This window comes from Thermoascus crustaceus (assembly GCF_041956765.1).
Source record: "Thermoascus crustaceus strain CBS 181.67 unplaced genomic scaffold VTN00scaffold_1, whole genome shotgun sequence".
Taxonomy (NCBI): Eukaryota; Fungi; Ascomycota; class Eurotiomycetes; order Eurotiales; family Thermoascaceae; genus Thermoascus; species Thermoascus crustaceus.
Genome location: NW_027192527.1, coordinates 5,692,193 through 5,716,126, shown reverse-complemented (window position 1 = coordinate 5,716,126; position 23,934 = coordinate 5,692,193). Strand labels below are relative to the sequence as shown.

The 23,934-nt window shown below is 51.7% G+C and overlaps 12 protein-coding genes across 12 annotated transcripts; 5 read left to right on the top strand and 7 right to left on the bottom strand.

Moving 5' to 3' along the window:
* Positions 1-755: 755 nt before the first annotated feature.
* Positions 756-1,637, top strand: VTN00DRAFT_2068 (uncharacterized protein; the record flags this gene model as incomplete). The annotated part of the gene is made up of 1 exon (XM_069428245.1): positions 756-1,637. The coding sequence occupies one exon, from the start codon at positions 756-758 to the stop codon at positions 1,635-1,637; it is 882 nt and encodes a 293-aa protein (XP_069292770.1).
* An 898-nt stretch (positions 1,638-2,535) lies between these two features.
* On the top strand, positions 2,536-3,678 carry VTN00DRAFT_2067 (uncharacterized protein; the record flags this gene model as incomplete). The annotated part of the gene is made up of 4 exons (XM_069428244.1): positions 2,536-2,603; positions 2,665-2,682; positions 2,831-3,054; positions 3,119-3,678. The coding sequence occupies 4 exons, from the start codon at positions 2,536-2,538 to the stop codon at positions 3,676-3,678; spliced, it is 870 nt and encodes a 289-aa protein (XP_069292769.1).
* Positions 3,679-3,949: 271 nt separating this feature from the next.
* Positions 3,950-4,180, bottom strand: VTN00DRAFT_2066 (uncharacterized protein; the record flags this gene model as incomplete). Its single annotated transcript, XM_069428243.1, has 1 exon — positions 3,950-4,180. One exon carries the CDS (start codon positions 4,178-4,180, stop codon positions 3,950-3,952), a length of 231 nt encoding a protein of 76 aa, XP_069292768.1.
* A 487-nt stretch (positions 4,181-4,667) lies between these two features.
* On the top strand, positions 4,668-6,173 carry VTN00DRAFT_2065 (uncharacterized protein; the record flags this gene model as incomplete). Its single annotated transcript, XM_069428242.1, has 4 exons — positions 4,668-4,916; positions 5,064-5,361; positions 5,423-5,751; positions 5,805-6,173. 4 exons carry the CDS (start codon positions 4,668-4,670, stop codon positions 6,171-6,173), a joined length of 1,245 nt encoding a protein of 414 aa, XP_069292767.1.
* Positions 6,174-6,651: 478 nt separating this feature from the next.
* On the top strand, positions 6,652-7,916 carry VTN00DRAFT_2064 (uncharacterized protein; the record flags this gene model as incomplete). Its single annotated transcript, XM_069428241.1, has 3 exons — positions 6,652-6,731; positions 6,794-7,042; positions 7,130-7,916. 3 exons carry the CDS (start codon positions 6,652-6,654, stop codon positions 7,914-7,916), a joined length of 1,116 nt encoding a protein of 371 aa, XP_069292766.1.
* A 1,093-nt stretch (positions 7,917-9,009) lies between these two features.
* On the bottom strand, positions 9,010-10,470 carry VTN00DRAFT_2063 (uncharacterized protein; the record flags this gene model as incomplete). Its single annotated transcript, XM_069428240.1, has 3 exons — positions 9,010-9,834; positions 10,116-10,195; positions 10,344-10,470. 3 exons carry the CDS (start codon positions 10,468-10,470, stop codon positions 9,010-9,012), a joined length of 1,032 nt encoding a protein of 343 aa, XP_069292765.1.
* A 301-nt stretch (positions 10,471-10,771) lies between these two features.
* Positions 10,772-11,903, top strand: VTN00DRAFT_2062 (uncharacterized protein; the record flags this gene model as incomplete). Its single annotated transcript, XM_069428239.1, has 3 exons — positions 10,772-10,976; positions 11,118-11,520; positions 11,597-11,903. The coding sequence occupies 3 exons, from the start codon at positions 10,772-10,774 to the stop codon at positions 11,901-11,903; spliced, it is 915 nt and encodes a 304-aa protein (XP_069292764.1).
* Positions 11,904-13,325: 1,422 nt separating this feature from the next.
* Positions 13,326-17,328, bottom strand: VTN00DRAFT_2061 (uncharacterized protein; the record flags this gene model as incomplete). Its single annotated transcript, XM_069428238.1, has 9 exons — positions 13,326-13,332; positions 13,439-13,544; positions 13,605-13,746; positions 13,801-14,109; positions 14,164-14,442; positions 14,497-14,946; positions 14,999-17,130; positions 17,203-17,247; positions 17,310-17,328. The coding sequence occupies 9 exons, from the start codon at positions 17,326-17,328 to the stop codon at positions 13,326-13,328; spliced, it is 3,489 nt and encodes a 1,162-aa protein (XP_069292763.1).
* A 784-nt stretch (positions 17,329-18,112) lies between these two features.
* VTN00DRAFT_2060 (uncharacterized protein) lies at positions 18,113-18,421 on the bottom strand (the record flags this gene model as incomplete). Its single annotated transcript, XM_069428237.1, has 1 exon — positions 18,113-18,421. One exon carries the CDS (start codon positions 18,419-18,421, stop codon positions 18,113-18,115), a length of 309 nt encoding a protein of 102 aa, XP_069292762.1.
* Positions 18,422-18,479: 58 nt separating this feature from the next.
* VTN00DRAFT_2059 (uncharacterized protein) lies at positions 18,480-18,919 on the bottom strand (the record flags this gene model as incomplete). Its single annotated transcript, XM_069428235.1, has 3 exons — positions 18,480-18,491; positions 18,620-18,758; positions 18,867-18,919. 3 exons carry the CDS (start codon positions 18,917-18,919, stop codon positions 18,480-18,482), a joined length of 204 nt encoding a protein of 67 aa, XP_069292761.1.
* A 74-nt stretch (positions 18,920-18,993) lies between these two features.
* On the bottom strand, positions 18,994-20,925 carry VTN00DRAFT_2058 (uncharacterized protein; the record flags this gene model as incomplete). Its single annotated transcript, XM_069428234.1, has 5 exons — positions 18,994-20,093; positions 20,148-20,469; positions 20,515-20,594; positions 20,683-20,802; positions 20,859-20,925. The coding sequence occupies 5 exons, from the start codon at positions 20,923-20,925 to the stop codon at positions 18,994-18,996; spliced, it is 1,689 nt and encodes a 562-aa protein (XP_069292760.1).
* A 677-nt stretch (positions 20,926-21,602) lies between these two features.
* On the bottom strand, positions 21,603-23,477 carry VTN00DRAFT_2057 (uncharacterized protein; the record flags this gene model as incomplete). The annotated part of the gene is made up of 6 exons (XM_069428233.1): positions 21,603-22,183; positions 22,254-22,431; positions 22,487-22,629; positions 22,689-23,088; positions 23,154-23,300; positions 23,352-23,477. 6 exons carry the CDS (start codon positions 23,475-23,477, stop codon positions 21,603-21,605), a joined length of 1,575 nt encoding a protein of 524 aa, XP_069292759.1.
* Positions 23,478-23,934: the final 457 nt, after the last annotated feature.

The following is a 23,934-nucleotide window of genomic DNA, read 5'->3' as shown; positions in this document are numbered from 1 at the left end:
CAGAGAGATGTGGAGTATTTGTGAGGTTATGAGTCTTAGACGATGGATGATGACCAGGTATCTCTTGACAAAGGAATCATGTGAACACATTCACTGTGGGAGGTTGATGTGAATGACAAGTGAAGCACCTGCACTAGACCTAACCACAGCAAGCTGTGGGTTACCACGGAAATGCCCGCTGTGCTGCCTGTCTAAAGTTGCAAGGGAACAACCCAAGTGCTAAAGTAGTGATAAAGGTGTACCTTGGAACTAAAATCATCCCGTGATCTATCCGAGAAGAGTACATTCTGTACACCATGTTCCCTTCATTCTCTCGACATCAATTGTGATATCGAATGAAAAATATCTGATAAGTAATAGGCTACAGCCGTACCAAGAGATGTCTTTTTAAGGGCATTGTTCAGACTGCCGGAGCCAATTGTCTACTTAATTACTTCACGCGTCCTTTCAATGCCAGAGGAGAAAGTCACTCTGGGAGAAATGAGCACAACAGAAGGTTCTGCTATATTCACCCGCAGCAACCGGACGACGACGCGATGGAGGAGGAGCCATGTAAGTAGGTCTCAAGATGAGTCGTGCCATCACTGTGGATGATTTCTTTCATTCTCATTCTCCCCATCGTCATCCTCTTTATCAACTAGCTTACCTTCCGATCCGGGTACTACACTACACCTGATACTCGACATTTTCTTGCCTTGTTTGCAGCATCTTCCCCACCTCGTCTGCATCCCGAAATCGAACTCGAACCCACCACCATGTGCAATCTGCCGAGTCACGAGAGATACCTCGGCTGCGGCTGCACCATCAACACTGGCTTCAAGTACTCCCTGCAGTGGTGCGACGCGCCAAACGGTATCCCCTTCCCAGACCCCGAGATCTTCAGACGGGAGCCTGGGAGGGTTCCAGGACGCTGCTGCGACGAGGAGAGATGGACGCTCTCTGAGATCGTGATGCCGGGCGTGTGTCCCCCCTGCGAGCACGACAGAATCGTCAGGTTAGACGGTCCGGGTATATTGGCGGATCGTGTTCTGTACAAGAAGTGTGGCCACATCAAGTTTTGCCTTCGCCCTGCTACATTTCACGAATACTGCCGCTATGACCCGGCACGCTTGAGGCGTTCTCGTCGTGCTAGGCGTCGTTCTTCTGCACGTACCCAGCAAGGGCAGAACGAGGGTCCAGGCAACGTCGACTCCGAGGAAGAGCAACCGAAGATCGCATGCTACTACTCACGACCAGAACAGAAGAAGAACTTCTCCGCCAGCGAGGATGCCATCAAAGAATGGCAGCGCGAGAAACGGGCGTGGAGAATGGACGCCGACCGCCTCCAGAATGAAGCCCCTATGACGGCGTGCGCGACTAATGAGAAATGTGGGAACTGCGACAGGGCTGGATGGATGTTCTTGTGGGACGGGCTGATGATGGATGACCTGGAGCCGCCCAGGACGGGGTTTAGGGGACGGGCCCCGAGGGGGATTGCTCTCAGCACGCGGAATATCAAGTATTCCACCGATAAGATGGCCGTGCGCTGCTCGCCAGAGCCTGAGGAAGTGTTGGAGGAATCGTCGGATGAATTGGCATTTCCCGATGAATTTCCATACACGGAGGACACGTCGGACACAGATATGGAGGATTCTTGAACCCAGCAGTGTTTCAGCAGGATTGGGTTGTGCCGGGTTGGATTTTCTCCTAGGTCTGGAGATGGAAGCTTGAGAACCACATGGTTCTGGTTGGATTGATCGTTGCTTGCTAAGATATTGTCACTTGGACTGCAAACAGTGAGCAACCTGGATATGGTTTAGCTGAAAAGACATGGGCCCCCTGCTGTCTTGCGGTTAGTGACCAGATAGGTGTTTGCTTCCAATAACGGAGGAAAGAATCAAGTCATATGCGGAACTTTTCTGGTGATCCGCAACTGCTCGGTGGCAAATGACAGGAGTGCATTGAGATCTGACTGAAAGTGCCAACTCTAGTTCACGATCTATGGAATCATAGGGACTGTAAGTAGGATAGAGATCTCGAAGCAGACATTTCTGTCAAATGGTGAGGCTGTCTGTAAGTCCTGATAGCTGCATCGGATCCTGAGCATCCGGTCTGATATATCAAGCGGGGATCGGGAAGCGGATACGGCAAGAGATCGTATGCCTGAAACGTAACCGGCCGGTCCATCCATGGGTCAAGAAGAAGAGAGACGTGCAAGTCGTTAGAACTCGACCAGATATCCTCATCCACCGGTCGTGAGCGGAGGTGTTGACGAGAGAGACGTCACCGCGGCTCAGCTCGGACAGGGCCGAGCCTTGGGCGAATCAGGCGGCCGACGCGTACAGAACAGACCACCTTCCAACTTCCGCACACGAGCTGCGCCAAAACTTCTAGCTTCTCTGAGACTGTCAACTCTTCGCTCTCCTCTTGCTTGCTCGGGACCTGCGCGCACTCTCGTCCGGTTCACGCTGACCTGCGCCCCTGTCAGTGTCTGGTGCTGCTGGTGTTTCTTCCATCTCCCCGTCCTCGTCCCTCGAGACGCTTCTCTGCGACACCATGCCTCCTCCACCTCCGGCGAGCTTGCCTTTGCCCGAGAGGCTCAAGGCCCTGGCCCAGACCCTGCAGTATGTGCGCCCTGATACAATGGCTTGGTTCTATTCTGTCTTGCTGACAGTGTAACAACAGATTCGCGTGGTTCGTTGGGTATGTACCTGTTCTTTTCGGCTGCCGAGTCCCAAGCTCCCACTGCCGGTCAATGCGTGCCGATGATCGACCTTGATCCTCCAACATCTTCATCTTTTCGGAAGAAATTGGGATTCCATGGAATGTAGCACTTACTGACCGGTTGCAGACACTTGACCCTGCTTCTCTCCGTCGTCCGCTATATCCTGTCCTACATAACCTTCAACTACTACTCCCGGTGGGCCCAGCTTTCGTATCGCGTCGCGTTCGTTGCGGCCGCTGCGACCTATGGCATCGTGGTATACAAGCAGTACTTCGCGCGCGGGCGCCTTCAAGGAAGTCCCATCAATATCGCCCTGAAGCTTGCTGGCGATGAGAACGTCCAGTATCTCGGTAAGTGGTTCTGCTGGACCCTCCACACTCCAAAACAAAACACACCCGGCTCATGCAGTATCAGCGATGGCCCTTGTCTGGCTCTACTCCCGCCAGATCCCGCTGGCTCTCCTGCCCTTCAGCGTGTACTCCGTCTTCCACGTCGCGACCTACACCAGGACCTACCTGATCCCCACTTTGCAGCCGCCGCAGGGTGCCGCAGGCGGTACTCCCTCCTCACCAACTTCTCCCAAGCAGGCTACCAAGCAGTCGCCCCTTGCTGAGAGCATCGGGAGATTTATCAAGAGGTACTACGATGCCAGCATGGCTCTCGTCGCTTCGCTAGAGCTCTCGCTTTTGTTCCGCCTGGTCCTGTCTGCCCTGACTTTCTCCAAGGGAAGCTGGGTCCTGCTGCTGGTGTACCTGGCCTTCTTCCGCGCTAGATACTCCCAGAGCTCTTTCGTCCAGAACGCTGTTTCCCACACGACCGCGCGGATCGACACCTCTGTTTCGCACCAGAGCACTCCCCCAGCGGTCCGCCAGGGATGGGAGACATTCAAGGGTGTTGTGCGCCAGGCCTATGACGCCACGGATGTGAAGCGTTATGTTGGCGGATATGGTGCTACGCCCAAGAAGCCCCAATAGAGCACCACCCGAAGCTGGGGAGCGATAGCCAGGACTGGTAAAGTGGAGTCTCTCGCGAGACCATACCGGCTTCGCTTCTGCCAATGATAGACGACTGAAAGATGACCGCCGACGACCACTTTCACGATATTGTATCAGCTGGGAATGCACATGGGAAATCTGAGACTGTCTAACGATGCATGTTAGAGCGGGCGACACGACTGTATTCGACAAAGCTACCCTCCAATCTGTGAGACGGGACTTGTAGTTTTAAAGCCTGGCAACGACGGTACTATAATTGTTCGTCTTCGCTTGGAAACCCATCGGCCGTGGTCATAGCTATGGGCCATGTCCGAGAAGGCAGTTCTTTCCGAGCTGTTTTCCCCTCTGTTTCTTTGTCTCCATTGGTTAGCTTATGGTGTTTATTTCTGCTTCCATGTTTTCCTTCCTGTTTCTTCTTTAATCTACATATAGCACGGAGGTTGCGGGATCTCGATTTTCGTCTACAGGCTATGCGAGGCATAGACCAGGTGGAGAGAAGCCTCACGGATCCGAGACAGCCGAACCGCGAGTTCTAATGAAAGACCACCTTAGCAGTAGTGAACATCTGGCTTATAAATTGCGATTTGTCCATGCCCTGCGTTTCTTTCTCTTCCCGATTGTTGTGTTCCCCTGAAGTAAACGCTGCCAGCGCGATTGGCCCGACGCAGGACCTGGCGGAGAAACGGCCGCACCGAGCCCGACCCGGAGCCCGACCCGGAGCCCGTCCAAAATTTTGGAGTCTCCGAAGTGCTGCGAGACCTGGTAACCTGTTGACACTCTTTCGTCCAGACAAGAGTACGATGTCCTCGTTCCCACCTCCGTCCTCTCATTAGATCTCTCCCTTCTTCCTCCCTGTTTCTTTCGACCCCCCGCGGGGTGGCGTTCTTTCGTCATCGCCTCGCCGCAGCCTCTTCCATCTGTCCTGGTGGCCCAGTCCGCACGGCGACACGGGCTGCGGCACTTCTGCCATGAGTCTGTCCTCGCGGGTATTCAGTTTCTTTACCTCTCCGGCGGCAGCGACTTCAGCGACAGACTCATCGACCCCTTCCCCGTCCTCGAGCGACGGCAGCAAAAGCAGCGGTTACATTGATCCAGCGACGACGGTGACGGGAAGAAGCGCCCACGATGACGTCGGGAAACATATATCTTCTCCGTTGGAGAAGATGGAGCCAGCAAGGGACGTAACGGACGATGAGTACCGTCCACCGTATCTGCATGTACGTCTAGCGTGAGCGCACTTGCAATGGTTTCTCCGTTGCGCCGCTGAATGGGATCTTATCCATTCCCTCTGATGATATCCCCTGGTGAGATCAGATTCGGATGTGAAAGATGGCGGCTGACCAGCCGATGATAACAAACTACAGGCTATGCTCGCCGGCGGTATCGGGGGGACCAGCGGCGATTTGCTCATGCACTCGCTGGATACGGTCAAGACGCGACAGCAGGGAGATCCCCATATCCCTCCCAAATACACCTCGATGTCTCAGTCGTACATGACCATCTACCGGCAGGAGGGGCTGCGTCGTGGACTCTATGGCGGTGTGACTCCCGCGCTTATCGGCTCATTCCCAGGCACGGTCATATTCTTCGGCGTGTATGAATACAGCAAACGGCATATGCTAGATGCGGGGATTAATCCGAGCGTGTCATATCTGACTGGTGGTATGTAGGAATGGTTTTTTTTTTTACATCTATGCGCGCATCAACTCTGACGTGTCTCCAGGTTTCTTGGCGGATTTGGCTGCCTCGGTAATCTATGTGCCTTCGGAGGTGCTCAAGACTCGGTTACAGCTCCAGGGCCGGTATAACAACCCATACTTCCACTCCGGGTACAACTACCGGTCCACGGCAGATGCGTTCCGCACCATCGTCCGCCAGGAGGGGCCTTCGGCCTTGTTTCACGGCTACAAAGCAACGATTTTCCGAGATCTGCCGTTCTCCGCCCTCCAGTTCGCGTTCTACGAGCAGGAGCAGAAGCTTGCCAAGGAGTGGGTGGGCCACCGGGATATAGGGGCTCGGGGCTGGAGATCCTCACGGCGACGACGGCGGGTGGTATGGCGGGAGTCATGACCTGTCCGCTGGATGTTGTGAAGACCCGTGTCCAGACGCAGCAGAACCCGGACGGCCCAGAACCTGCGCTGCGCTCTGGCGAGCATTCTCTGGTGCAGGATACCCCCAAGCAGCAGACGGGCCAGCCGTCCGCGTCGAATGTGAAGACGTCGTCGCGGCCCATCGCTGCCTCGGCGCCCAAACCCGGTCCTCAAGTGCTGGACACCTCGTCCATGTTCACCGCGCTGAGGCTGATCTACAGGACAGAAGGAGTGATCGGTCTGTTCCGCGGCGTGGGACCGCGAGGGTTATGGACCAGCGTGCAGAGTGGCACGATGCTGGTGCTGTATCAGTTTCTGCTGAAGAAGCTGGATGCATATCAGCAGAGCGTGGAGGAGACTGGACTGCTGTCCAGGGCTGGATGAATTGACGCCTTATATTTTTGATTTCTCGACCCTGAGCTTAGACTTGGAAAGAAGCATCGGCCAGCATAGCATGGCGGGGGGCACGTCCGGCGTTCCGGGAGGTGGTCTTTTTTTTTTTGGTCATCTGCAACCCTCTGATCTGTTCCTCCCGATAGAGCCATGTATTCTATATAGAGCAGCGAGTACTGTACCATAGGACCGGAATAGATATATCCCTTCTACTGTATGATGTGCGTTGTGCGTGGCTGGCGCGGCAAACACGCTAGGCAGGCGATGTAAACAACGTAAACAACCTCTGCAGCCCCACGAGCTCGTCACTCCGTCTCCTTTGCTGCGTTGGTCAACGACCATCTCGATCGTTGCCAGCGTGTTTCTCGTCGCCTCCACCCCGCATCGCCCACCCTTTCAATTCCTATTTAGCCGTCATCGTTGTCGCATGGTCTACGCGATCCAGCTCTGACCGTTATAATTGCCCATCATGTCCACTCCCGTCACCTACCTGCATAATCTCCGCAAGGGTGATTTGGCCAACCTCGCAGAGAAGGCTGGACTGACAGAGTATGTCGCGCGCGTACCTGACCTGAAAGGCCCTTCTTTTCGACTGACTGACACCTGCGCAGCTACAATGGAATCAAAAAGGCTGAACTCGAGGCCCGCCTGCACGAGCACCTCAGTGCGAACCGATCCGAGTTGAGCGCCAGGCAGGAATTCGCGGACTATTACAAACGTCTGTCGCAGCCTGCGCGCATCTCGTCTCCGGTAAAGAGAGAAGTGAAGACTGAAGCGAGTGCATCCGGCGACGAGGTGAAGAGGCCTTCGCGCCGGAAGTCAGTCCGGAGTCCCGCCAAGGAGGAGGTCGAATCCACCACGTACGTCTGTGTGTTATTGACCCTGTGCGCGCGCCGATTTTGGGCGCGTCGCATTTTCAACGAATTTATCTGACACTGGTATTATAGAGACGAGACCGACTCGGTCGATCTGGGCAAGTCGCCATCTTCCCCGCCCCCCGCGCAGACCCAGACGCCGGGCCGCCCGTCGCTGCTCTCCGCCTCGCTGCCGCCGTCGCCGGCGGTGGTGACAGACGCCATCGATCGCCAGACGACCCGTGTCCGCAAAAGCCTGCGCGACGCGTGGGCCGCTTCGGGCATCGCAGAGCGCTCCGACGCGCTCCGCTCCGCCCTGAGCAGCGTCAAGTCGATCGAGACCCTGATCATCGCCGCCGAGGCGTTCGGCCTGTTCAAGGAGCTGGTGCCGCTGCGCTTCCTGACCACCGTGCCCGCTGTGGATGCGATCCACACGCCCGAATTCGCCATCAAGATCCCGGACCTCTTCGCGCTGTTGTCCGGCTCCTTCTTGGCCCCCTTCTCCCTGTGGCTGACCACCAGTCTGCTCCTGCCCCTGACCTTTTCGTACTTCTTCAACCTGAGTCTCGCAGCCGCTCAGTCTCAGTCGTCTGTAACCTCTTCTTCCTCTAGCCACGGGACGCGTCGCACGTCCTCTTCTGCTTCTTCTTCTTCTTCTAGACCTGCAAGAAAGGCGAGCTTCGACCCTCTCGTCTTCAATATCACCAAGGCCCTGCTCGCGTACCTCGTGTACGCCACGCACTTCACCTTCTGGGACGTATACAGCAAGTTCTCCATCGACAAGGTGAACGTATCGATTCCGGGACACTGGGCCGGGTTGGTCACCGGCGCAGCTATCGGTGCCATTGGTAGCGTCTACGAGGCTATTTTAAGCAAGTAACAAGAAGAAGGCTATATATCTACGTGCATTGAGCGGTTCTCTGTTTGTGATCTACGGCGGGACCGATCATGATGTTACACGTTTTGGGCTAGTTGATGACTTCAAGAAGCGTATGAATTGGATGGAGTTAGGTCGAAAGGTTTGGAAACATCTTGAAGAGAAGGTTTAAAAAAAGTGTTGGATGGTCAATGATGCTTGTTATGGAGGATTTGGATGCGTACCTTATCGGGATCTGTTTGCTTATTTTGCCCGTTTATGTGTTGTCCTTGTCACGGGCTGTTTGCAGGTGTCAGCGGGTGGACAGCAGTATCACCTGGTCCAGTGTCCTACGCATGGAGACGAAAAGCAATGAGACAAAAGGAAGGAAGGAAAGGCAATTGGCTGTTGCAGTCAGTACCGAAGGGATTGGAAGTGTCTGATGGTCGTGGGGTTTGCAGGTGTTGGTATTTTTTTTCTTTTTTTTGCATTTGATATCCCCTCGTTTTACTGTTTATCAGCACCCGGGATTCTGGTCATGGTTGGAAATTGCTTTTTTGCCGTGTCCGTTCTTCTTAGTTGTTGGAAGAAGAGTTGTTAACTGGTTGCTTGCTTCTTTCCCCTTTTATGAACTACCCCCCCCTTCTCCCATACCTCAACCCCCTACTGTATCTACGTTCTCGCCCCCTACCTATCTGTCTGTGCCAGGTCCTGATTGATTGCCTTTTTTTATATATTTCACTGTGGGATTAGGTTTTGTTCTGGTAGGAATTGTTTGGCTATGTGATCGTTATTTGAGTCTTTCCATTTCCCCTATTTTTTCATATCTTCTATTATGTCATTCATCTGCGGCTGGAACAGAACGCCCATACTCTCGTAGAAGTCACTGTCAGCAGGCAGTCCGTGTATGTATGTAATGTATGTGTACATACTGTACTTTCTAGGACTGGATGTTATGCTATTATTCTTTTGATCCCTTTTATTATTATTGATTAATCAATCGATCAGTTAATCACAGCGACTCGTTCTAATCCGGGCCACTTCCGTTCATCTAATCTCATCACCGATTCCATGACCTTCATTCCGTCTAACATTATTTTCATTAAACAAATAGAAGCTAACACCTCCCCTTCTCTCCTCCAGAGCATGACGAGGAGGAAGAAGATGAAGGGGAAGAAGACCTCCACTTAAACCTTCCCGCCAACTCCGCCGTGAACAGCACCGGCACCGTCGTCTCCACGCCCACCACGTCCGCCCGGATATGGTTGCTCGTGCTGATCTGTCCGCCCATCTCGGTCCGCCAGTCGCGCACGTCCCACTCGAAGCCGTGCGTCGTAATGACCGCGGGTCCGGCGATGGGGAGGATGCCGATGTTTTCTTCTAGATAATATTTCTCCTCCTCGTCGGGGTCCTGATGGGAGGAGTGTGGTTGTGGATGTCGCCGCGCGCCAGGCGTGTGGATCGTGTTTTTGCCTTTCTGCAACACGAAGGAGATACTCTCCTCGGAGACGAGGTAGAGGTCTCCCGGTGATTCTGACGACGATTGACTCATGGCGTAGAGGTGATGGATCTGCGAAAACGCCTGATCGACACGTCCGCCTAGGCCGCCGAGGATGACGACGTCGAGACGGGTCGGGGGTGCAGCACAACCACCACCACCACCTCGTCCTGTTGCTTCTGCCTCGATATCCTCCTGTTCCTGCTCATCCCTTGCGTTGGCGGCAGACACTGCCGCCGCAGACGCCAATGGCGTCGACGAGGACGAGGTCGTGGAGGCCAACGAGACGATAGTCGAGGCGTTATACCGCAGGTACTTGAGACACTTGGTGAAGTCGGTCGAGTACTGGTCCGGGTCGTGGATGATGGAGACGGCGAGGTTGGCGTAGTGCGTGCGGACGTGGGGGTGGATGGAGTCGAGGTCTCCGATTATGGCGTTGGGGAGCTGTTTCTCTTTCGATCGGGTGGTTAGTTTGGTGAAGTAGTTTATTTTTCTTTCTTTCTTTTTTAAGAGATATATGGGATATATAGATGTATTGATGGGTGGCATGTATATTCATTTAAACAAGATGTGCATGTGCATATATATGATTGGTATATTCGATGGGATTATCTTTTCCGCTGGAAAAAAAAGAGAAAGAAAAACTAAATAAAACAAGGTATATATGAAAAAAAAGACAAATACAAATAAAATTAAGATGAAAAAAGACATAACTCCTTGCTTACATCAACAGATTCTCTGCCGTGGGCTTTCATGAGATCATAGTATCGATTGGAGCCGCCGTCGGCGCAGACGATGTAGCATGCTGGATATTAATATATCAGCCAGGATTCTTTGGTATAAAAGAACAAAAGCAGGCAAACAGAGATGCCAAAATAATATAACGGATTGATAAGTAAGTTACTATATGACATGGTATGATGTATATGACACTATCAATCAGAGGGGCTCACCATGCTTCCTCAGCACCGCAAACGCCCGCTCGTTGATAGGCTGGTTGAGGACGAGGAGCGCGAACGGGACGAGTGGTTTGGGATCGCGGAAGAACTGTGTGGGATCCCACTGCATGGCAGAGAGCATAGAAACGAGGCCGTATCTATAGATATAAATCGAACATGAGGGTTGTACAATGTATGTCTGCTGCTCTGACGTTATGCCGGCCCGAAACGGCAACGGGCCCGGGGAAAAGCTCAGGCCGAAAAGGCGCTCGTTCGTCCGGCCGGCTGAGATATCCATCTTGTACACCTTCACCACCTGAGCGCTCGCGGGTCTCCCGGCCGCCCATCCCACCGCTCTTTTTCCTTTCCTTTCTCCTTTGTTTGATGCTTCCTTCTCCTCCTCTGTCCCGTCTCTTGTAGTATCCTTTTTTTCTTCTTCAGCCATGTTCCGGCCCGCGTCGTCGAGAGCCCTTCTCCGCGCCGCCGCTCCGGGTCGCATTCGAGTCGTCCAGGCCAGACGCCTCGCGAGCACCGCTCCGCCGGAGCAGAAGTCGAGGAGCTGGAAGAGCACCCTGCTCCGATTGGGATTGGCCGTTGGTGCCGTCTACTACTACAACACGAGCAGCATCTTTGCAGAGCAGCCGGAACGTATGTGATTCTCGGTGAAAAAACCGCAGTGGATTACCAATCCTTCTCTTTCTCCGTCCCCGGATGGGGCAATTGGGTCAATTCGGGCCACAGCGCAAAGAATATACGTCTATGATGCTAACTGGTTATCCTCAATCGCAGTCTCCCTCCGACCGCAGCCCGAAGAAGACGAGGCCAATCTCCCCACACTCGACTCTATCAGCTCCAAGATCCGCCAACGACAGCAGCAGAAGCAGCAAGAACAGCAACCCGCCACTCAGCAGCAGCAGCAGCAGCAGACTGATGCACAATCCGCCGTAGCCGTGCCCGCAGGCACGGCCGTGGAAGAGCGCCCGGAGGGCCCGTCGTCGTCGCCCCAGGACCTCGAGGCACAGGCCGACCAGGAGGGCGCGTTCAACCCCGAGACCGGCGAGATCAACTGGGACTGCCCGTGCCTAGGTGGAATGGCCCACGGCCCTTGCGGAGAGGAGTTCAAGGCGGCGTTCAGCTGCTTCGTGTTCTCGAAGGAGGAGCCCAAGGGCATGGACTGCATTGATAAGTTCAAGTGCGTTTTCCCTTTCCCTTTATTTCCCTTGACCATGGGATGTCTATGAAGTCAAACCCGCTGACAACGACAACAGGGGCATGCAAGACTGCTTCCGCCAGCACCCCGACGTCTACGGCGCCGAGCTCGATGACGACGAAGAACTTGACGAACAGGCCGCGGCCTCTTCTCCCTCCGATGACAAGCAGCTCTCCCCCGCCGCACAGGCAGACGTCTCCTCGCGCCCGGAGGAGAAGCACGCCGAAGCCAAGCAGGTCCGTGCGCAGATCAAGGCCGAGCACGCCCAGCAGGGCGAGCAGTCCGAGAGCGAGGCGCTGGTTCCCAAGGCGGCCCACGACGCGGCGGAGAAGAGAGAGACCAAGGCGACCAAGACGGAGAAATAGGGGTAACTGACTAACGTCCCGTTTGGGTTACTGGTGTTTTTGACCTCAAGAGAGCGGGAACAGAGATGAGCTGTTGAAAGTGTGAAGAGTTGGTTACCGACAAAACACAAATATGTACAAATACCCTTTCCACACGGTACGAAACGAAAAGGCCCGGCCAACTGTTTACCGAAACGAAAAAAATGGAAAATAAAAAGAAAAAAAAGAAAGAGGGGGAAATAATATAGACAAGATAGATGTATATTATCTACCTACCTACCTACCTACCTCTACCGTCACGTCACGCATTTCCTGTACCTGTATGTCTACCTGCACCTGTATCTGCATGCATTTGTATCTTACTAAGTGAGATCCTTTCTCATGTTCCGTATTGCATTATCGGGCCTGCATGCATCTCTTTCTCTTCTCTTCCATTTTCCTTGCTTCGAAGATTCTCTAGATTCTAAAGTCGGTCGAATCGAATCGAATCGAATTCTAGGATGTGGTGCTCTCAATCCTATTTCAATTGCTGTCGATGCAACCGAAGGTATCTATCTGTTCTTCAGTAGCGGAAGTGTTTATTAGGAGACATGGCAGAGAGACCTTAAATATTGATATATCTGGCGCCCTCCATCACAGCGCAATATCTGGGGTAAACTGTAGATCTCCACAAGAAGCCCCGGCAGCACCCCCCCCCGGGGTGAAATATCAAGGAATTCTAATAGATACTATACTCTCGGCACACATGTCATTGTCCAGTTGAGGGAGGATATCATACTGATTATGGTGTAGTATAGTATTGTATATTTTTTAGGGCTGCTAGATTCTGTTTTCTCTGGTTGATTGATATCGGAGATGCATCGTCGGAAAATATATAGAAATCGACACGGATCGAGGAAAGACGTAACCATGCAAAAATGAAACCACAAAGTCAATGTCATTCAGTACTTGAACTGCAATCTCAATCTCACTATATATTCAGTGTCAATCTTGAATGTCCAGCCAATCGGCCTGTCTCCATTGGATGCTGCTTGGGTCACGATTCCTAAGGTTAAACATTCGCCCGTCCTTGCCGCTATTGCAATCGTAGTGCCCAAGCTTTCCTTTTCCACCTATAAGCTCTCAAGAGCATGGCCCAGCCTCCATCATCTTCTTAGCTCCCGCGCCAGTCAGTAACCCCTTGGTTTAAGTGACTGGCTGATAATTCTCAGGCATCTGGGTACGCCGTATCAAAAGACGAGCGCAGCCCTTTTGAAAAGAAAAATGCCCGTCGCAGATGTGGCTGTCGAAACTAACCTGGCACGACCTGCTGTGATTTTTGCCAGAGAACGGACGCTCGACATAACGGTCGGTCAAGTCATGCTCCGAGCACGCCCGTATGTCAGGAAGGGTAGGTCGATACTCGCATCGATAGTAAGAATATATCGGTAAATAGGTCGCAATTCAGGTCCTGTGTTACCAGGCGGCAGTGCGCGAAGCGCCGCCCGTCGATCAGCCATCTGTCTGCTCTTCCGTGCAGAGGTGAGGACTTCTGGGTCCCGGGTTGATTGTCCTACCAGTCAACGTCGCTCAGTTGCAACTTCCTCGCACGGAATTGGGTGCGGTTTGAACTCGACTTGTCCATTCTCGAATCGCGGTGTGAGTTGTTGCGCTTTTCCAGACCTTTCATTCCTTTAGCATTAGGGCTCCTTTGAAGTAATGGGTCTGAGGGGTCGGCTTCACCATCATTGTTATCATTGTCGTTGCTCAAGTCGTAGTTCAAAACCAGGTTCTTAATGCGCTGTTGCTCCTCACGGTCGGCCTGTTGCTGGGTCTTCATTGCAATCGCGAAGCTCGAATCCGATGGCAGGTGAATGGTGGGTGTCTGTAAAGAGTTAGCAGCCGCTTAACATCCGGATGGTTCTCAGCTAAGTCAAACCTGTTGCTTGTTCCCGCGCTTGGTCATCAAGGAAAAAGCCATCGTGTTCGGAGGAGCTTTTCCAGCTTCAGGGTTCTCATCTGTGTTGGACGTGTCGCGAGCCGGTCGCCTCATAGGCAGAGGGACGTCAAACATAGTCTTGCGTTCAAATCTCCGTGACTCAAGGCTTTCCGCAATCATCTTCTCGAACGCACGATCGAACTCCGCTTCCGCTTCAGGGTCCCGCTCCTCTTCCTGGCGAGTAACAAAAATCTGTTCCTCGTCTTCGGATTCGCTGTCCCCGTTTTGCTCTGCGGCAGTTGCGGATACCTAAAGGCAGGTTAGTATCATCTCGCAGCCTTCATCGTTGTTTAAAAAGCTTGCCTCTGCCTCTTCGGCCGACGACTGCCCGTCCTCATCCACATCAGGTATCGCATCCTCTTCGAGACCTTCATTTGACGTGATACTCTCTGCATCGTCCTCCTCTGGCTCTGCCTTGTCAACATCTTGCAAGTTGTAGTTTTGAGCCACTGCTTCACTGAACAAGCGAGCAGCTTCTTGAAGGTCAGAAGCTATGGTCCATTGAGGGCGGGTCAGAGAGTATGTGTCTTGGACAAGGAACTCGATGTCCATCGGCAGTGGATCCTTGGTGTAGATGTAGTACTTGCTGTATGTTAGCCACGATCACGACCACAAGGACATGTGTCAAATACGTACCTGAAAGAAGGTCAAGAAAAAATCCAGCTTCTTCTTTGCAGACCCACGATCAAAGCATACGCCGCAAGTATCCAGGAGAGTGCACACCAACCGGATACGGAAGAAGTCATCCGGCATGTCCAACGGATTAATCTTCCCAGGAACTGGAGTACCTCCTTCATGTCCAAACGTGACAATCCGATACAGCGTGTCAAATATAATGGGCGAGTCAACCATCTTGTAGTTGTAGAGCTCTCCCAGATACTTAACCTCGGCTATACGCTTCTGGTTGAACTTGAAGTCGTTCTGCTCCAGTCCAAGGGTGATCCGCTCAAGGATATTGTCCACGATACCGATCACAAATTCCTGATGGTATCTGTAAAGAGCGCTGGCAAGGATTGCTAGAAGGTGGATGTTGCCATATTTCACCTTCGCCGGTTTGCTAAAGACGCGCTCCAAGATGTCGACAACCTGGTATAGATAGTCAGTACTGTTTCCACCAAGGCAGAGCGCACAGCTGTACCTCTTGTTCTTCCCAGTGCAGCTTCCGGATTGATTTCAAGACTTTGGTATAGTTCCGCTTGTTCATATCCAGGTAGACCAACTTTCGGATATACAGCTCTATCGGTGTGCGCTCCTTCTGTTGGATAGCTGGCCGTTGCGGAGGATCAACGTAGTACATTGCGTTTTCGATGATCATCCGTTCCTGCTGTCCCAAGTGCTGCACCGTCTTCTTTCGGCCTAGGGTCTCTAGGAACGAAGCCATTCTAGGCGACGTCTCGGGGTTCCGAAGAAGATAGCGTCCGCAGTTTTCCAGCAGGTTGCCGATGATCTCGATGTTCATGCGCGAGAAATCATCGAGGCTGACCTTGAAGCAGTGGAAGATGACATGTTCAGGGACGACACCAAATTTTGTCAACTCTGCTATATATCGGATATTGCTTGTCCGCACCTGACCAAGGAATTCCTTCTGCTTGCGGCGCTGAAGACTCCGAAATTCCTCATCAAGGTAGGAAATCAATCCCTGAGTGATATCTGGCATGTACTGCCCCAGGGTTGCAACCAGGCGCGCGTATAGAGGCAAGAGATCTGTCCGGCCCTTCGGGACATCCTGCACAGCTTTAAGAAGCCTGTTCCTGGAAGCTTTCGAGTTGAGAAAGCAGAAATCAAGTGCCAGCTGATCGACCTGGTCTTTAGTTTGCAGCTCGGGAAGTTTGGCCAGGAGCACATCCACCTGCGCACCAACGGTCTTGTTTGCGATGGCTGTAGATTGATCATCTGCTTCTGTTGCGGGCTTTGCCTCCGTCGTTGGAACTTGGGTAGATTCGGGTTTGTCAGCCGTAGTATCAGGGACAGCTTCACCGTCTGCCTTCTTCTTTCCCAGGTCATCGGCCTCTCCTTTCTTCTTCTTGCCATCCTCAAGAAGGACTGCTGGCACTTTGCCTTTAAGATCGACCAGGTTCTCGTAGAAGCGTCTTTCCTCCTCATCTTCCCAGATTCCTGGCCCTTCACCTTGGCCCCGCAGGTATTCAGCCGTCTTGACAAGACCAATACCACCGCTCGACGAAGAATCCGCAGCCTCTTTCTCTGCTAAATCGGGCATCTCAACACCCAAAACATCGCATAGCACTTGCGTATTGGCAACGAGTTTCTCATGAGCCTTGGACTGTTTCTCGAAATTCGCTTGCCTGTCCTCGAAAATTTCACCGCTTTTCACATATGCTTCTGCATTCTTTCGGCTCTGGGCTGCGAGTTGTTTTTGGTCGCGAACGACGTGCGCCTTGACATCTTCTAGATACCGCGTCAAGATATTTTTGAAGCGTAGCTGTAGCTTCTCCGAGATAAGTGGAGGATAGTCCGCCGCCGCTCCATTCGCGGCAGCCTCATCACCGGGCCCAGCCTCGGGGGTTGCATCAGTCGTAGTCGCACCGTCAGCCTCTACAGTCTTCCTTCCCTCCTCAGGTGGCTTCACTCCAAGGATGTCCCAACTGAAACTCTTGACAAACAAGACTGCCAGTGGCAAGTTTGCATGCTCCCGGTCGTGCCCAAGCAGCTCCTTCAAGACTTCCAGAGGAAACGGCTCCGCCTCCTTCTCCTGGTCGCCCTTTGTTGCAGCCTGGGTTGTCTTTGCCTTTGCAGAACCATCAGCGGGCTTCCCGCCCATACCAACAGCTCCATCCTTGCCTTTGACACCGAGATCTTCCGGCCGTTCGATATCATCCAAAGTCTTCAAGACTCCAACCAGCCAGAGCTCCGTGACAACCCTGAGCAGGACACGGTGCCTAGACAGACGTTCTTTCTCCTCGCGTTCCCTAACTTCATTACTCAGATTTTTCAACTGCGACTTATCGGGCGCACTCAAGCCTCGCCCTAGTAGCCACCCGATCTGCTTCGTGAATTCTCCTGGTCCGAATCGCTGGTGAAGGGCACTGACGATCTCAACCCCTGTGGCAATCTCCCCAGGGGACTTGAGCTTACAGAGGCCCTCATAGCAAGCTGAGATTATCTCAGACAGGTATTTGTGGAGAGACAGGGTACGGATGTCCGTGAGGAATGTCTGGAGCGCGGAGGCGGTGATTCCGGTTCGCAGGCGCTTGATGAACGCGGTGTTTTTCTTCAAGGAGGAGTCAAGAGACTTGTTGACCGGGAAAACATCTGCAATAGCGAATATGTTAGGCTGCGAACATGATAAGCTGTCAAAGGAGAAGGGAGGGATAATAGTCATACCAGTTTCCTCGGCCCAGGCTCTCGCGTTCAGATCGCGGAGCTCCCCTGTTGAGGCAAAAGTCAGTAACTATGTGAGATCGAGCGATCCCAGGCACAAAGAAACATACTCTTTCTCTTGCGATCCATGGCTGGTGGTCTGTGTGTCGCGTGCAGTTGTCGCGTCGTTTTCCAGTGCTTAGTCGTCGAGAGGTCCCTTCAGAGAGTCTGAAAGGAAAGCGCAGGAGACACTTGAACGCCACATTGGACTGGGATTGCCAGTGGCTGGGCGACAGAGAAAGCTGTCTGCTTTCCTGCAGCAGCTGTCACTGAGTGAGGACGTTGTTCAGAAGAGCAAGAAGTCGCCTGTTGCAGCGAAGTGGGTTTCCCCAAGGCAGGTTCGGGATGGCGGCGGGTACATGGCGGAGTTTATCGATAGGCTCACCCCAGCTTCTTTCACTGCGCCACTAGCCGTTCCTTCGTGCAAACCTGCCCGACGTTTAGACCTTTCTTCTTTACATGTCTAGCAAAGGATATAGCTATGTATAAAATGTTGAAAACCCATTTTCATCATGCTATACTACACCGTTGAAGATTAGAAAGAGCAAAAAAATACTATTAAGCGTTTGACAGCTCCTGTGTACCACGCCTATCGCGGACCATTGAATGTCAGAATAGCAGTGAAATTATACCAGAATACAATTCAGCAGTCAATTCCATATACTTTATAATTTCCAGTCATGCGCATCAAGACAAGGGTGTTGCCCGCACGTAGCCCAAAATCGCATACCGCGACTGTGGCAATACTAGTACCTGATCCAGCAAGAAACCATCGAGTGGAGAATAAGCGCGACACAATTGCAAAAGCAGAGATGAAGCAGCAGCTACATCGCACCACGTAATTATCCTGCCATACCAGCCTTAAGCTTCTCCACTACCCACGCTGACTCGCCTCTGTAAACCCGGACTCCTTGCCCTTCTCGATCCCCAACAGTCTTTCCTGAAGCATGTGCTTCATGTCCTGCGCGCTCCAGCTCTGTTGTCGATTGATGGACGGCTTCCACTGTTTGCCTTCAGCTTCCCCAGAGGAGGAATAAGGCGGGGCGTCTGCGGGGTTGGCGTCAGTGGATGATGAGGAGGGTTTGTTGTTGGGAGCCGCCGTCGGTTCCGCCGGGAGGATTATTGTATGATCCTCTGGTGAAATTTCAGAGAATGGACCTTGATGGCCGGTGGATGTCGTCATTTTGCTTGAGTAGAACGTTGACTCTGCAGCAGGATCGCAGATAATTCCTTGTTGAAGGTCAGGTGGAGCTCTGTGTTATGCGCGAGCTGTGAGCGGAGTGCATGTATCAAGAAGCAGATAAGCACTAGAGTCTGGGGCCAGGAAACGCAATAATCTATAGGCATCACGTGTATGGAGGTTGATATTCGATCCACTTACCATCAAAGAGCTTTCAGACACAAGAGCACAGCTTGAATGTTCTTGCTTGGTGTTGGGAGCTGTTGTGGCGACGTCTGACATACCGTATGCACACTGACGTATGAAGTGCAGTCTCACGTTGCCTATAACCTCAAAGAGGCTAATCAGCACACATTGAACTTTTCTTTATTATAAAGCACCAGACATTTGAAAATCAAATCGGATGATTTCTGAAAGCACTGAATAAACCAAGCACTATAGTAGTCACAGGATTGCTAGGGAGTGCTCTCCATAGAAGCTATTGTAGCAACATTTTCCCATACAAAAAGTTAGATCAACTTTATAAAGGCACGATGATCATGACATTGACTAGTAGTGAAACACATAATCCTGACCTATCTGAGCCTGGGGAACCGCTGCGGTGCCTTCATGGCCAAGCCTCCTGCTATCGCCAGAACACTGACGGCAGTAAGGCCCAGAGTCTTGTAGCTCAGGTACGTCTCCTCGACCACGCGGCCAATTATCTTGCTAGAAGCGAGACCCTCTGCTCCCTTGCCAGACAGGTCGAAGTCGTCCCAGCAGATCTTCGACAACAGCTTCTGATAGTCAATGACAGTACCGGACCAATTGTTTGTGATCAGACCCTCGTCAGTCTTATACCAGCTATTGCAGCTCGGATGAGCGAAAGCGGTAGACTTGAGTGCAGCCTGCAGTTCCGCATTGAACTCCCCAACCCGTTCGGGCCGAGGAACTATGGTGAGAGACTTTCCCTGCGATCTGGCCTGCAAAACCGCGTCGACGAGGACGCTGATGTATCGTGCTTGTGCCTCTATCATCAGGATGATTGAGTTGTGTCCTAGGTTTGTGTTCGGCCCATAGAGCATGCTGAAGTTTGGTATGGATTCGACGGTCACTCCGTATAGGGCTCGTGCTCCATCCTTCCATATATCAGAAAGACTGCGACCATCACTGCCTATGACCTTGATTGGATGCATGAAGTCCAGCGAACGGAATCCAGTGGCTAGAACTATGAGGTCAAACTCCTCTTCGTCACCTCCTTCCAGGCGAATTCCCTTTCCAGTGATCTTTTCGATGCGCTTAGTTTGAAGGCTGACATTGTCCTGGGCTAGGGTTCTGAAGTAGTCGTCGCTGGGGAGGACACGTTTGCAGCCAGGTGGATAGTTTGGCGTGAGCTTTTCCCACATGTCTGGCCGGTCTGGAAGCTGTTTCTTCATCATATTTGTACTGATCTTCCGCAAAAAATCGGAAAAGCGGGACTCGGGATTTTTAATGAAAGAAAAGGTGGCCTCACGCAAATCCATAATGTCTGCTCGAACCCTCCAGAGTGTCGGAGGGATATATTTGAATAAGGCTCGCAGAGGCCAGGGAATAGCCAAGTCCATTCGCGGGACGATCCAATTGGGAGTTCTCTGAAAGACGGTGAGATGCGATGCTTCCTTGGCAACTTCAGGTACTATTTGAACTGCAGTGGCGCCTAACGAGAAAGTATTAGTGGAAGTTATCAAAGACTTGAGCTGGAGAAGGGTACCATTTCCGATGACAGCAATTCGCATTCCCTCCAAGTTGTAGTTCCAATCCCACCTGGCAGAGTGCATCATTTTTCCCTTGAAGTCTTCCAGGCCAGGGATGCTGGGATACTTGGGCTGATTCAACTGCCCAACAGCTGAGACCAGGAAATCCGACGCTGTTGTGTAGGATTCTCCAGACTCAGCATTCTTGCCGTCTGCTAAGACCTTGACTGTCGTCTTCCACCTCTTCTCCGCATCGTCCCAACGTGCTTCCTCCACCGCCGTGTTGAAGCGGATATATCTGTAAAGATCATATTTCTCGACTACTCCGATAAGGTACTTCTGTAAAAGAATTAGGCATTATATAGTTCCATGGAAAGCACATACTAGGATTTCTTCCTGTCCTGGATATAGCCTCGTCCAATCCGGGTTCTGTTCAAAGCTAAAGCTATACAAATGTGAGAAGGCTAGGTAATATCCTATTAGCGCAGGATGTACCATGCAGCTTACCAATGACTAGACATAGCACTCATAGGGAGGTATTGTGAAGCTTACTATCACAAGCGCATCCTGGATACATGTTGTCTCTCCAGGTACCACCAGGGCTTCCAGCCTCCTCGAAAATTAAAAAGTCATGGATATCGTTCTTGAGGAGCTCTATTGCGACACATATGCCTGCATTACACGGTTATTAAGCCCCAAAAGGCATGTAAAAAGGTAGCATGACCAACCGGATATTCCAGCTCCGATGATTACAACCGCAGCCTGCCGCGGTGGCCAATCCTTGTGTGAACTCATGTTCTACCCCCTTGAGACATATGCGAGCAAGACAGATTGGCTGACTAGCAGGTACAGCACGTATGGCAAGTCGAATACTGAATATATAAAGCAATTTTGAAGCAGCAGAAAGGTAACTAGGTCAATTTTATCTACTCTAAATGAGGACTAGCCACATCCATAACACCCACTCTGCGGGGCGTAAACATAAACAGCCTTGGACCGAGGTCCAAGAAGTCGGTCAGTCATATGATATTCTTTTCAACTTCTACTTCGGGAAATCCCCGCACATTGCCCAGAAATTAGGTGCAGAAGAAAGCCGAGGCAATGCAAAGTTGGTTATGAGGCCGTGATCTAGTGACATCGTGATAAGTTAGTTTACTTCCCCTTTCGTACAGGTTGCCATATCTTTCGGCATCTTCTCCCCCCTGTCCAAGCCACCTAGCTTGCTGCTTTTGCTATATTTTGATCTGGACTGGCTTTGTCTAGGTTCTGTGACCTATCATAGTGTCCAGGCACCCTCCAGTGGCTTCAAAGTCAGGTGGTTATAGGATAGCAATCCGCCAAGACAGGAGGTAGCAGGGGAGGGGGTGCCGAAAGATATGGCACAGTACTATATGGATTTCTATCCGATCCTGAATGGCATAAGAGAATTGTGCATCTAATCTTCACGAGGAGAACCAAACCACTCTTTCTGACTATGCTTTTGTCTTATTTTCCCCTAAGGAGGAATCATCTTGCATGACCTTGACTCCCTCTTCGTCATGAGCAAGGCGTCCAATGCGCACCTGTCGAAGTGTATGGCCATAAAGCATCAGAACCACGATCAAGGAGAAGGCAAACAACGAGAAGAACGCCATCATGCCGAACACCCACCCTGGCCCACCGACTCCATCGATCCAGGCGTCAATGAAGAATGGAACTGCGACACCGAGTCCAAGACGATACGTTCCCATAATGCACGCGACCTCTGTTGCGTTGTCTTTGAAGCACTCGATCATATAGTTCACGGCCACGGGAACGCTGCAAAACGCCGCAAATGTCACCAGAAAGCTGCCTAGCGCTAGCACCATGTAGTGCAGATGGTACTGGAGCGCGGCACCGAAGATCCCCAGGCCAACCGGCATAATCAGAACGGAAGGGACCCAGAGCGAATGCAAGCGGTATTCAGGTTTCCACGTCCCTCCTCTCCATCTGGAAACCATCAGGGGAATCCGATCGTTCACTAGAAAACCCCAGATCTGCGCGGCTATGAGGCCAAACCAGAGCGCAAAGGTGACTGCATCAGCTATCAGCATTTTGCTTAATATTCCTCGCTACAGGAGTATGATTGCTGATGTAAGACTTACAGGCTGCATTCTGCTGCGGCGTGAAACCGTACCCATCTCTCCCGGTTGGCTCCTGGAGGAAGACGGTAAGTAATGTGTTGATTGCGACGAACCACCCGAAGAATCCGAATGTATAGAGGCCAGCCAGGAGCCCAACTGGGGAGACCCCGACGAGGAATTGTGCAAGTGCAGACTTGGGCTAACATTAGTGAAGAATGACTATGTGTATATCCACGCAACCGCTATGAACTCACAGCTTCTTTCATCCCATCTTTATGTGCTACTAGATTCCCAAGAAAGAATGTGGCAATCCTGTTTCTGATAAACCCCTTGCGCTGGGGCTGGTAGACCCTTCCACCATCGCGCGTGAAGCCAGTCTCTTCAAGGAATATGAAAGCTAAGACGTAGGTTCAGTCTGAATTTCTCATATTTATAAGCCTGATGTGAAGCGCTCACCCAAAACGGAAACAACACCTTGCAAAGCAACTGTCCACCAGAACTCAAAGGGCCAGTCTGCATGCTGGACAACAAATCCACAGAAAGTTGGACCAGCCACTGTTCCGAGAAGGAAACTGAGGTGAAAGGTTGTAAACACCTTACCTCGTTCATGGAGAAAGAACATGTCCATCAAGGGTTGCGCGCCAAGGATAGACGGTATAGAACCAAAAATGCCCCCGAACAGGCGCGAAACTGTGAAAGGGATATAGTCTCCTTCTCCTGTCATTCGAGCAGACCAGATGCCACAGCCCATGCATCCTATCAAGCTCCAAAAGATGACCGAACTACGGCCAAAAATGTGGGCCAGTGGTACGATGAAGAGTGGACCTGCCGCGATACCTGCCACTGCCGCTGATATCTATAAAACCGGGAGCGATTTCAGCAAAAGGGTCCCCATTCGAAACAATAGAAGGAATGTCGCACCGTGTATGCGAGCTCACCGAGCTCCTTGCGGTAGGTCTTCGCCTGCGCGCCGAAACCAAGCTGGTTCGCGAGAGCTGAAGCCATGCCCGAGAATGCAGCCAGGCATAGGATGCTTAAGATGCCGCATTTCTTCCCTTGCGACCAATTCTGAATCGATGTTAGCAGTCAATAGGTTTTGGAGAAATACGACCAACATACCAGAGGATCTCGTGGATCGTCTGAAGGCTGAGGCACGAGGACAATATTCCCGCGGCACTTAGGATTGGAGAGCTCTGGCTCTAGTTCAGGTATCGAGGTACCTGAAGTCTCTATTGAGGTGGACATGACGGCGGAGACTGGTGATCTTCGTTGCTATTTTCTAGTTTAGGTAGACAGTTGGCTTGGAAAGGGGTCAAATGCTGATATGTATTATACAATGTTGAATGGAATAGAGAGAAAGACTTAATATAGTGCCATAAAAGTGTCGCATTAAGTCGCGATATCTACTGCTCTTTATCAGATCATTTGAATTAGACGATATAATAAAGTCTTATAGACATTAATCCTTCTATCTCCCATTATCTTAATATTTGGGACTAATGCTAATATCTATAATGCGGCCCTATTAATGATACACGTTGAGATCTCGCTATAGCTGGACCGACATTAGCAGTTATGGAGTTTCGGGGAACAAAGACCAAAGTACTGGTATACTCATACAGTACACAGAATTCACTGTATGGTCTTTGTGTACTACATAGATATAGATACTTGTACCACGTTGCCACGCATGCTTCCTGTA